The 13,039-nt window shown below is 39.7% G+C and overlaps 1 protein-coding gene and 1 pseudogene across 2 annotated transcripts in view; both read right to left on the bottom strand.

Moving 5' to 3' along the window:
* The window catches only part of LOC137982494 (adhesion G-protein coupled receptor G6-like), a 16,369-nt gene extending 3,580 nt beyond the window's left edge, over positions 1-12,789 (bottom strand). Inside the window, exons 1-13 of one of the 2 annotated variants that reach the window (XM_068829591.1) lie at positions 12,388-12,656; positions 6,512-6,611; positions 5,189-5,339; positions 4,761-4,839; positions 4,332-4,404; positions 3,609-3,703; positions 2,784-2,919; positions 2,493-2,534; positions 1,904-2,011; positions 1,622-1,708; positions 1,067-1,339; positions 448-564; positions 152-364 (exon numbers count right to left, since the gene is read on the bottom strand). In XM_068829591.1, the coding sequence (XP_068685692.1) occupies positions 152-364; positions 448-564; positions 1,067-1,339; positions 1,622-1,708; positions 1,904-2,011; positions 2,493-2,534; positions 2,784-2,919; positions 3,609-3,703; positions 4,332-4,404; positions 4,761-4,839; positions 5,189-5,339; positions 6,512-6,611; positions 12,388-12,497 (1,584 nt within the window). In that variant the 5' untranslated portion in view covers positions 12,498-12,656. Of the gene's footprint in view, positions 1-151; positions 365-447; positions 565-1,066; positions 1,340-1,621; positions 1,709-1,903; positions 2,012-2,492; positions 2,535-2,783; positions 2,920-3,608; positions 3,704-4,331; positions 4,405-4,760; positions 4,840-5,188; positions 5,340-6,511; positions 6,612-12,387 lie in introns of both variants that reach the window. The other variant, XM_068829590.1, reaches the window with a different exon arrangement.
* LOC137982496 (uncharacterized) lies at positions 8,019-9,087 on the bottom strand (annotated as a pseudogene).
* Positions 12,790-13,039: the final 250 nt, after the last annotated feature.

Here is a 13,039-nt window from a genome sequence, read left to right as displayed (position 1 = left end):
GGCATGGTTAGCGCTAACCAGCATTAAACACCATGGAAACCTCTTGGTTTTATTACCTCTTAAAATTAACCGCAACGGTTACTACAAACTTCGAGAAACCGTTCCCTGGCTGATAAAATTAACCAATGGTTTGGATGCGTTGCTAACCCACCTCGTTTAACGAAGCGCCCAGGGTCGTCCGGGAAGTCTTCCTTGCCTTTCTTTCTGACGATGCTGTGGAAGCGGAGGACTGAACACTGAGTTTACGAGAATCGGAATGTATGACGACGTGACTGGAGTCGAGGTTTCCGCGCTCACCTCTCGGCTTATCGGGATTTGGTGGGATGGCAGGTTCACTGTGTGATTCCTTAACGTTTTCATGAACCTGCGATCAAAAGAGCACGTCAGACTTTTCCTTTTTTGGAAAGAACGCCGAAGCAGCAGAACTCAACTATGAAAACAACTTACTATTAAGCGCGCTGTTAGCGCTGAGTGCGACGATGGCTTATTTATGATGCTGTCAACAGGGGATGTTCTACGGCTGTGTAAACTTGTTACTGTCACTGATTTACTTAGTCCGTCAGCCTTAAAAGAAAACCATCATTAAAAACATGAAAAATGACATGAAACAAAATCAAGATTAGTTAGTCACCAGGCTCTCAACATTTCCGAGATCACCGAAATATCATGGCGGACAAAAACGCCGTGTTAGCCCAAATCACCACATTTGGAAAAAAAACCAATAGACATCCAATTGTTAACAATGGTTTGTGCTCTATGCGTGGGCTAGCATGAATTATTAGTCCATGGGCGTTAGGTTAATTTACTTCTCTTTTGAAATATTTCCCTTAATTTATTAACATCGTAGATAGTATCATTTTTTGGTTCTTTGGCCATTTCAGCTTGATAAGAAATAACACTCAGATTGCGATTATAAATATACTGTATTGCATAGTTAACTTGACGTTTTGAATGCCTTAAAGCCCTGGATTGGCAATTCAAATGGGACAAGCAAATTATAACACAAAACGGCGAGAGTATGACTGAGTGCATGAGGAAGTGCGGAACAACTGCCAGATCACTGTACCTCCTTTATGGGTCTTTTACCAATGAGCTCTGACGGTAAGCTTTTGCGCTGCGGTAGTTTGGCGAATTTTTCAAATTCAGATATATGTGGTTCCGGTGTTCCTGGCAGACTGGGATATAAAGCGTCATGATCTGGTTTAGTGGGTCGTCGGCTTTCATTTGTGCTCTTTTGCTCTGCTCGCTGTTGTTGTTCATTCTTTGCGGTCACTGAGACCTCCGCTGACCATTGCTCCCCTTTTAGCCAGGTGGTCTGACGTCTGAAGGAAATCTCTGTCTGCCAAACAAAATTATTTTACCGGCAATTAATCAAGACCGCGACAGTACAACTTCTCTATGCCTAGACATTTTCGCAGCCTAACAATTTAAAAACTTGAGGAATCTTAGCGCACGATTTACCATTCTCCTTGGGTAATATTTTCTTATGCCAGGCTGATGATTGGCTCGGGGAAATCGAACTTAATTAAAATAACTCGGCCTGTGGAAAGTGGTCGGCAAAGATATAGTGACAGTCGTGAGGTAACAAAAGGTTCAAGTCCTTTTTTTGTTTGGGGCTCACCTGTGAACTGATTTGTTTTCCTACTGATATAAGGGGAAGGTTTTCATTTGCATGGCGCCTGCTGCTAATCTTCCTGCGAGACTCTACCTAGAAGGGACGGATAACCTCCAACTCGTTAGCATGGAAATTAGATTAAACATCTCTCCCATTTCGTGAGTGCGTCCAGACATTTTGTGCGCGCAGGTTTGAGTATGAACAGTTGACCTCTTTTCTTGTAAGCACAGGGAGCCAGTGAATAATCGACCAAAGAAAGGGATACTTTATTAGATAATTGGATCTTACCAATGAGTCCTGCCCGTGCGCTTTGTCTCGATTACTGCGCTCACTGTCGGTGAAACATCCGTTTTCGTGACTGCAGCGATGTATTCCAGGTTGGTAATATCCTTTTGTCTGCAAAGAAATACCCCAGCTCTAGATTTAATAACAGTATTTGTGCGTAGAAATTCTATGGTAGGAACTCAAGGGCCGGAATCAAAGATGATGTTTGCACTATGATCCTTTTAAATTGTTAGCTAATGATGTCTAGGAGTGAATGGTCTCCATTTCCTTGTTTCCGGCTTGAAAAAGGAAGTTCATTGGCTCGATTGTTATCACTGTCTTCACCACATCATTGTATCAACGTCATCTACTCATGGTCATCTTTATCATCAACATTATCAACATTATAGTTATCGACATCAACATCGTCGTCTTCATCATCGTAGCGTACGTCATTGTCGTAGTCTACGTCATCATCGCAACCTACGTCATTGTCGTAGTCTACGTCATCATCGCAACCTACGTCATCCAAGTCATCATCGTTCTCGTCATCGTCATAATCATCAATGACATCCACATAAGAAATGACAAGAGAAAGGGAACAGGAACTCACATCAACGATAAAAACGCAGTGGAAGAAGAACAAAAATAATCCCTGAAATAAAAAAAAAAGTTTGTTGTAGACCGGTTTAAATTTTAAGGGTAAGTTGTTCGCAGCATGTGACAAGACATTTTTAAATGCGTGTTCTTTGCCGTTCAAAACACGTTTATTCCGAAATGAATGGCCCGTATTTTTTTTCCGAAATGTTTTTTTTTATTAATTAACGACCGGTGAGCATGTCTGACTTGAACTGAAGGTGCCACTTGTATGTGAACGTTGAGAAGGGTAAAGACACAAACCCACCTGCAGTCCATTGATGAGTCCAAAAATGAGGTGATAACGAATATTATTCTGACCATCATCGTAGAAAGAGAGGAGACCAAACAACCAACCCAGACAGAGACTTAATAACAAGATACTGTTGGTCTTTAGGTTGTACCTATGAACGCAGGAAGATCATTCAATGCTTTGAAACAAAGTTTTTAGCTGGACCAGAGTGTTTTCTCTCATTTCATTAGTACAAGACAGAGCGACAGCCTAAGGCAAGTAATGAAAGAAGGTACGGTTTTCAAACGGTGACTATGTAGATGCAGTACTTTGTTTACTGTAACTTTCACCACAACTGTGGTGGGGGTCGCACAGCAGAGCGAGGCTCCAAATTAAGTGCGCCCTTTTTACTCTCCCAACCATGATATATCACAGGAGATAGACCACAACACCGGGAACTACATGCCCTACTCTTTACGACAAGTGTGCGGGTTCTTTTACGTCCCACAGGATTATGAACATTGAAGGGTTGTGAGACGGGACCTCCGGCTTATCGTCATTATCCGAGAAGACTAGAGAGTCTAACCATTTGCAGATGTAATTACAAAGGCAGCACTTTCTCCTCAGTTATTTAAAGACCCTGAGTGGTGGTCCGGCCGGAGTTGAACTCACGATCTCCCGCGTGACAGCCCGGTGCTCAACCAACTGAGCCACCGGTGCGCGGTGCACTTATATTTGAAAGACATCTCAGTTGAAATATAAGCGCTACACCGTCTGCCAACGTTTGGAAAAATGTACCCTTGAATCTCTATCAAATTCAAAATGCTGTTTATCGGTCATTATAAATCAACAATTTATTACCTTGTAGACCGTCTTTCTAGGACAGCTCTAGCACAGATGTCATAAGAAGGTTGCCGTAAGTTGTGAAGAGTCAAGCTCAAAATTATGAAATTGATCTAAAGAAATAAGACATTATAAATCTTCGAGGGTGAAACCCCAGTTAAGCATTGCATGTTGGCCAATATATTATTAACATTAATAATATTGTTTCCATACATACTACGCCAAAACTCGGTTTGCATTTAGAGGCAGCGGACCACATTTCAACAACAGAGAGATTTAGCATCGGGTTTACGGTACTGTTAGGCTAAAACTGATGAATGGAAGAAACTTGTTTGATAGGAGCTCATTACTTGATTTTTAACTGAAGCTATCAAGTAACTTCTCAAAAGAGATACACAAGCGAGAATAAGAGAACCTTCATGCTTTTATCACGAGCAACAGTCTTTCGTAATAATTATATTATTAAAAACTGAAATACGGAAAAAATTCAACGCGGAGTGGTTTGAATGGTCTTGAACTCTGGATGTCGAGATCTCAAGGCAAGCTCCCTAACCACTGGGAAGCACTCGCGGCCCAGTACATGCGAATCAAATTGTTTTGTTTTATTAAATGCTGCTGATCGGCCCGTGACTGAGAACATTTTCTTCAGTAAACATAGGATATGCTGCTATAAATAACACTGAGGCGTTTTTAATTAAGCACAGTCTAAGTTAACTAAGAAAAGGTAGAACATGCACTCACTGTAGCTGTTAGCATACAGGGGACAACAAATATCCATACAATATGATCTGAAGGCCAGCAAGAGTAGAGAGATCTGGGAAGAAACAAAACATACAGTTTGGTTCTTTGATCTTGTTTGCTGGATGAGGTTGGAAAAAAAAAAAGCGAAAATCAGCGAGCAATCGATGTCATTTGAATGCAAAGATATCGCACAAAAATCAAGTCCAAACCATTCCGTGCGCTTGGTCCGAGCACGGTCGTCCCCAGCGAGTAACGTTTCGGTTTCCGAGAACCTATTCTTTGTACTCTAAAAACCTTATTATATCCAGAAAGTTTATCCTCAGCCGGACCATGAAAATGCAAAATGGTTTCATGTGACTTTGGTTTTTCTAGTTGAAAAATCGTCACACACAACCATGTTTCGACAGGTTCAAAGATAAAGAAACGAACCGGTGAAACACTCGTCTTCCCTGTTTTTCCAAGGCAAATCCAATAGCTAAAGACATTCCCAATACGATCATCGGAAGGCCTGCAAAAAATCAACGACAAGCGAATAGTCTAAATTTAAGAGCTATAGGACAAAAGTAAATAGAATGGAAAAAAATTAAAAGAAACAATCAAAACAAATTTTAAACATGTGTAGACGGCTCTAAGCGAGCGAAAACGCGCCCTATGTTTCAGTTCAAGCTTCTTCTTTTTTTCCTCTGATTGGTTCAAAACGTTGGGCGAGGTTTTGAAAAGAACCAATCAGAACACCATTTTAAACAAGTGCAGACAGTACAAAGAGCGGGAAAAAGCAAGTGTACCAATTAAAGCTTGTTCTTGTTTTGCCCTCTAATTGGTCACTGCGAGCCGGCCATTGTTTAACTGAAACTCACCCCATCCGAATAAAAGATAGTAAACATTCTTCCTGAAAGGATGTGAGCTGTTGGTTTGATTGAAGTAGATGTGTAAACTATCCAGTAAGCACCACATGAAACATGATGTAACTGTGAAATGGAGAATAACTGACATCGCTTCACATCCCCCCTAGAAAAAAAGTGTCATTTAATGATTTAATGATATCTTGTAAAGAGATGAAATGTCATTAGATGACAAGGAGAAGAACTCTCAACGAGGGGTGGCTATTTATACCTAGGTGTATTTTCCCATAGAAAGGTGACATAAGCTAGGAGAAACCTGAGAACGCGAGGAAAACATTCGGAGCAGAATATAGAACGAGCCTACTCGTGGAAATAAGTAAAAGAGAATTCTTTCCACTTTAGTGGGAGACGAATGCTGTCACCACCGATAAATTCCTACTTCCAGGAAAGCTAGAATGCGGGTATTTCAAGACAAGACAAGTACAAGACAAGACATGAAAAGGCAGGAGGTCGACCGCACTTAAATGCAACCCGAAGGTTAATTTTTCGATAGCTTTCTACCATCATTACGGTAGAGGTGCGCTCCACTCCTAATCCGTAGCACCAGCCTGGGTTCGAGGTTGCGCTCGCACTGAGATTAGGGAGCTTAAGCAACGACAACGGCGACGGCAGCGAGAACGTCACGAATTTGCATATTTAGTGAGTAAAAACAATAGCTTTGCACGCCCTGCACGTGCGTTTTTCACTTTTGTCCATTTCGTTGCCGTCGTCAGCAAAACAACAACGTGAAATAGCCAAGTTTTTGGTTTTATGAAGAACGTCAGCACTTGAGGATAAATTTTCATTTTCTCTCCTAAAATGGAGTGCCGTTCCGACTGGTGTCATCTTTGAGGAATTACCACACCCTTGTCATATTAAAAACGTTGAAATAGTCACGAAGCGATTAAAATAACTCAAATTTATATTTTGAGATGACGTTCTCGTTGCCGTCGCCGTTGTCGTTGCTTAAGCTCCCTATTTAGAACCCGGAGCGCTAGAGTGCAGCCGTTCGCTGACGATATCTACTACTATTTCGTAGATGCAATCTACCCGACCAAGGTAACGCTAACGCTTCTTAGGTCATGTTTGGGTAAAATTCCTACAGTAAAGACGTTTCTAGATCTGATCAGCTCTCTTGCACTCCGTAAACGCCAATCGAGTTTATTGCGCGGCCAGTGGAGGCAGGTGTCTGCTGAGGCATTTTACCTCAGTAAACACGAAAGTGGGACCTCAACTTACAGTTACAGTTCACGTTGTATACGATGGATTTGGTTTCAACAATGCGCATCGTAAACTGACCTTCTTCACATAAGCAGCGACGCTGACAAGTAGAGCGATTTGCGTGAATCCCACAGCTAAAGTCAAGTTCTGCTTTATAATGAACGGTTCAGTACGGGGTCTAGATATTCAATAAAATGACAATCATTTACAAATTCTTGTTCTTTTAAATAATGACTTGCTAGTGCGTGAGCCCGCATTTTTCTTCGCAGCCCTCCAAAATTTCCGAGAAACAGATGTGTATTCCTTTTGTGTTACATTGAAAGTTCAACATAAGCTTCTTAAAAAGTATGAACTTTTGTTGGAAGCTTACCCCTGTGCAGATTTCATGAGAACCGTGGATTTTTTCGTCAATCTTCAGGCGTGTCTTGTAGGTAGAGTTAACAAACCTATGAAACTGAGCGGGTCGCACATTCAACGCGCTCATTTTCGTTATCAAGGTCTGATGTCCTTCCTTTGTCATTAGTTTCGAGGTATTTTTAAAACGTGAAAAAAAAAAAACCAGTCATATTTCTTTGATCTCATAAGCGATATGCTCGATCCTGCGTTTGCACAATGAGGAGAGTTAAGCACGTGATCAGCAGTTTTAAATTAAGATTACGTTTGACCATTCCGTGACAGAGTCCTTAGCAACAAGCCACGCTTTTTTAAAGTGAACTACTTAAGGCCATGAGCTTTCAGGACGGCTATCAGAAGCCAACTTCAGAGATCAATGTGAGGATTAAATGATCATAATTTGAAAAGTATAAACCGAGGATCACTTCTCCATTTCGTCTATAACCCGCATTTCTAATATACACATTTATTCAGCATCGAATCATTTCACGGGAACACAGGATCCCAACAAATTGACCTGCTCCCAACTGAGTGGCTTCATAGCTCAGTTGGTAGAACATTACACAGGCATCGCACCGGACATCAGCTGGGTTCGAACCCAGCTGAAACCACCTGAATTTTTCAAGTGTCTTTAAAGGGCCACTGTCAAGCTAAATTTGCTGTTTTTAGGTCAAAACCGTGATTGGGTGAAAATCTAAATTAGTGACTTTAGTTCACACGTAGAACATTCCTGACAACCCACTGACAAGACATGAAATATAATTATTGGACAAAGAGCTATTTGTTTTTAATTTTTGGCGACTTTCTGCGGACACCATCTCCAGACTTGAAAAAACTGGCCAGTTTTTTCAAGTTTCAATCCGTTTCCATCCTTTGCTATTTTCATCCGTGGATGCAAATAGCAAAGAATAGCTTCAGTACACTTCAATGGTTCTTGGCAACAAAACTACACCATTCTTTTTTGGTCTTGATTGATGCAAACACGTGGTTTTAAGTTTGATTGAAATACTGAATAAAGCAAAATGATGTCTCTTCTGAAGTGCTGGTCACTGCAATTGATGTAAAATGTAATTTTACCTAACAAATAAATACAAATCAGGGGAAAACGCTTAATATAGTGACGGACTTCCTGGAGGAGGGACCGGAAACTAGACATTTCAAAGGCCTTTTTCTCTAACCTGTTTGTTCACCGACTTGTTTTTATATTTCTGCTAACCTGTGGTACCGAAGTTTGAGGACTTTTTAATCTACTGGATATCGTCACAGAAATCGAATGCAATGTTCCGGAGCAAAATGGTTAATAATCCACTGGATTACTCAAATCGTATAATTTTCTTAATTTCTTTTTGGCGGTTTTGATTCTTTCATCTACGCCCATTGCAGCAAACCGCGGACATTGATCTGGCCAGTGAGCGGATGTATGACATAACCAACATTTATGCCATGTTGAATTACCTCTAACGCTGCCTTCGCTTCGCACGTGATGCACTGAACGACTGTTACTTGCACCAGTTCTGAGTGGAGCTGTTGCGCGCATGCGCGATTTCATCTCCACAGTCATCCATTCCATTAGACCTTGAAGCGTGGCAATCTCTTTCCCTCTCGCTCCAGATCTCTAGACCAAACCTTGCGGTCGTCCGCACACATCTTTTGTTCAATAACAGACAGCATGTGACTGTTGTTCATGTCACCTGGAACACCTACTTCCTTTAACGTGTTATGACACCTTTTGACTAAATGCACCAAATCACAAAATCTTGTATCTTCGCCATTTTGCAGTGCACGAAATTTAACTATATCTTGAGTTATCGTGTCTGAAACAAATCTCGGATCTCCATATATAGAATCTAAATACTCCCACGCGGCCTTGTAATCTGTTCCAATTCCTTTTATCAAATCAAGAGGCTTTCCTTGGAGACATGACCGCAGGAAGGTGATTGCGTCTCGATTTGAGTACTTAGCTTCAGTTACGTGTTTAAAATTTGCTTTAAAAATAACATACTCTCTGACATCTCCGGAAAACTTTGGCAACTTTGGTTTTTCAATCTTGAAATTACAGGAACTACCACTGAGAATTACTGATTGAAGGCTGTCATTATTAACCGTCACCGGAAGACACGTTTTGTTCTGATAACTGAATGGTTGAGGTTCCGATCTCATGTTGTTGGCCATTTTCTTTCAATTTCGTTTTCGTCTTGACCAAACTATCCAAATACAAATTTGCCTTTATTTCCTGTCTTAAAAAGTTTACTTGACATTCAGACATCCAGTTCTCAGCCTCTTCAAACTGTTCATCATCGTCAATCATTTTGGTGTATTCTTCATGCTTCGTCACTAAATTGCTATATGCTTCTTTGACTTCGTTTAGAGCATCTCTTACCTCACTTTCTGGTCTTTCAACTTCGAGTAGGCTTGACAACTTTTTGCCACATCTTGTAAGAGCTGCTTTCGCGTTCCTTCGCATCTTCTTTGCTTCCTTTAATTTAATTCTGTTTCCATTGTTTCACACCACGTGCGTCCAGAACCAATTCTCCCTCGGCCCAACAGTTGACAAGAAATCGGGTTAAAATTTTGCGAATTAGTAAACAACATCTAGACAAAACCGTCAACATTTTTCAAAACGTTCTATCAGACAGTTTTTCAGTTATTACTAAAATAGACGAAAATCGACGTTTTTGTCATTTGTGAAAAACCTGTTTGGCAGATTTAACTATTTATTTCTCTACATAATTATTTTTTCTCTCTTTCGGAAATCGTGAAATTTTGAGGTGGTGTTGTACGGCTGGTTTTCGAGAAAAAAGCCTTTGAAGTGTCTAGTTTCCAGTGCCCCCCTCCAGGAGCTCGGTCACTTTGATTAGCATTTTCCCCTGATTTGCATTTATTTGTTCGGTAAAATTACATTTTACATCAATAGAGTCAATAGACCATATTCGTATTCTCGGTATTGGACTGGAACTAGCTTGCAATAGAGGCTAATGCGGGGGAATCTTTTCAAATGCAAATACTTTTTAATATATTCCCCCGCATTAGCCTCCATTGCAAGCTACATTGTAGTTCCAGTCCAATACTGAGAATACGAATATGGTCTATTGCAGTGACTAACACTTCAGAAGAGACTTCCTGTTGCTTTAATTTCACAGATTTCAAATCCTTGATCTTTTTCTTCGAAAAACTGTAGTAAGCCACCTTAAGTGCGATCATCACTTCTCCATTTCGAAAATGTAAACCATCGCACAAAAGTCATAAATTTCAATCGGCCGCTCTCGCAGATGTTAAACAGGGACGGGTTCTCCTACAATTATGGCAAACTGAAAACATCACTTCATTATAGGCATATAGATTTATGACACATTTAAGTCTAATGGACCTTAGTCACTTCATTGGAAAATGTGAATAAAAGTGAGTATTTTTATGAATAGAAATGAGTAAGTCACGTGATCTTTTCAAGAAAATCACTCGCAGAGCGATTCAGTATTTCGTAAGTCAATATTTAAATCTTCTCTTTTTTTATGTTCGAAATAAATATACAACATTCCTTATTATGCTGTACGAGATAATTCGAACAGCATCTTTCCAACTATCACTTCAGATAATTCTATGGTTTAACTGAGGAAATGTGACTGAATGACCAAGAAGTGTGTGGCCCGATTAAGCGTCACAAGTTGCTGTACTTTCTCTCGCGTGGGAACGGGATCTATTGTGAGTTTGAGTTTTTTTCGATAATTTTTCTTTAGTTGATTCGGTCCATACGTTTAGCATCACTAATAATCTCAAAGAAATAGTCCTTCTCTTATTGAAAGGTTTACTTCTTCAATACTTGAGCAAGAAGTTTGTCTGGTTAAAATAAAGGATCCACCCTTACTTTTGCATTGTAATGCAATTAGGTGAATTTATCCGGCTTCTTGCTCTCAATCCACGTTACTCGTGGCAATCTCTCGATAGTAATTAACCGGCAGTCAGTTATTAAGAAATCAAGCTTTGTTGTGCTTATTTTTATAATTAAAGATATCCCGACAGAAACAGAGGAAGTCGGATGTATTAGCCAACGCATTTAATAGCGAACAACCAAATCGGCATCCGAAAGTTCCCCGCTATCACACACGACTGTAATATCAGTGTAATATTGTCAACGGATCGATCTGTTCAATTACCGAGTTACCTAAATGTGTTAAATTTCCAGTAAAGTAATGATAAACGAATAAGTGTTTCAAAGAAGATTCTGAATGCTAATCAAGTCAAGCACATTATATATTCAAGCGACCGGTATAAACTACTAAATTATTAAAAAAACACTCTAGAAGGCCTCTCATCAAGTGTCACAGTTGTAACACGAAACATTTTTAGGGCACAATTTAAGGACCAATGGCAGAAAATTTTTTTTTGCCAACTTAGTATTTCCTTTTATTGCTGACTGGAAATGAATGCGAATAAGGAAAAACCCAACAGAAGGCAGAATTGAGAATAAAATTTCATTTGAACAAACAAAGCGACAGTAAAAGAGTTTTTGAGTAATCCTTAAGTGCGTAAAAAATGGCTTTAATAATGGCGAAAATATCGATTACTGTCCGAAGTGTCGCCGTAAATTTCTCAAATCGAACAAGTTGTGTAAAAACAGAATATCACCTCCAATTTAACCTCGGGGCACTAATCGCACATCTACGAACTGAGTAACGAATTTTAACAGATGACTTACAAAACGCAGGCATGTTCCATAAAGAATTCAATTTAATGACAAACTAATATTATAGTTCAAAACTTCCAGAAGCGATATCCGGATCGGTTAGTCCGGCGACCTCGATTTTGTTGGAAATTAAAGTTCTTTCCCTGCATAATTTCCTTCGCTTATTTTCGATTTCCAATACCCTCTGGGTCGAGTCAGTATTCATAAAGGTGAGGTATTCTCTTTGCGATTAACGTTTTCCTGAATGCGCAAGGGCGAAAAATCGAGTTTCACTGATACTTTGATTGCAGGTGTGTTAAATATCGTTTGGCTAGCAAGAACGAAACATTCAGTCACGTTTTACTTTATTTTTAAAATTTTCTTTGCAAATCAATCAAATTTGTGATTCTACTGTTGATTTGAACCGTCTTCGTTAAAAACTCACCTCCACGGGGAAGTAATTAACTTTAAAATGCAACACCTACAGTCAATATATTTACAACCGCTTTGTTGCTGTTGCTATAGCCGGCAACGATCAGCATAAACTTACATCAACTATACAGTTTCGTTTTTACAGTTAGTGATTACAGCTCAACGGGAGGATACATTTTAGTAACAAGGAAACGCAGGATTTATTAATAATGTATTCGCCAGTTGTCTCTGAGTTTTTTGGTCAATTGAGACGAGAGATGTTCAACGTTTAATATGAAAATGACATTAGCTTGTGGCAGTTGCAGACATTTTCGAGAGCAATATAAGTTAGAGCTAATGCCAAATTCGTAAGCCGGCCTGAATTATGAAACTGAATATTGGTTTATTCTTAAAGCGAGAGCTACTTAGAGAGACTAACTCTAATGTACATGCATGTAAAGTTTACAGTAAACAATGAAAAAGCTATCACCTGAAAAACAAAAAAGCAAGCACAGCAGTAACGCAGAAGAACAGGGATATTCCGCATCCAACAATTCCGGCAGGATTCAAACCAAATTCATCTTTTGTGGCTGTATCCATTCTTTCATTACATCGTGAAATCCAAAGAAGACGACGGTGAAGTGTCTTTACGAATGAAGAGACCAGTTTGGCGAAAACCGGAAAATACAGTCGACAATATTGATTCAAAACTTCAAGCACTTCATACTTCAATATATCCGCGGTTTGGTAAAAAAAATCAGCCCATCACTGGTTTTAAATCAACCTTTACAAATCGTAGCACTCGGGCTTGAGATCAGACGAATGGGCACCAACCGCTGCTTGTAAGCTGGCGGGCACGCGAAATGAGAAACTTCCCATATCTACGTTGCTTAAGGAAGTTTGATTTCGTTCATTTTGTGACCATTTCCCCAATATGGTGATAGCCGCACACAATTGGCTGATGTTTATCGAGCGAGTCACGTGTAATAACAGGTGGATGTTTTTGGGACGTTTTAAAGTAACAAAATCAAGTTTTGTTTGACTTCCAATAAAATATATTGGAGAACAGAGAGCATAAGGAATTATTCACGGTGATATTAAAGGTTTGAACCTTAAAGAGCCGTTTGATAAAAGTATTGAAA

The sequence above is a fragment of the Montipora foliosa genome, chromosome 13 (genome assembly GCF_036669935.1).
Source record: "Montipora foliosa isolate CH-2021 chromosome 13, ASM3666993v2, whole genome shotgun sequence".
In the NCBI taxonomy this organism is placed as follows: domain Eukaryota; kingdom Metazoa; phylum Cnidaria; class Anthozoa; order Scleractinia; family Acroporidae; genus Montipora; species Montipora foliosa.
Note: the sequence above shows the minus strand (reverse complement) of the source record. Positions and strands in the feature narration are given on the sequence as shown.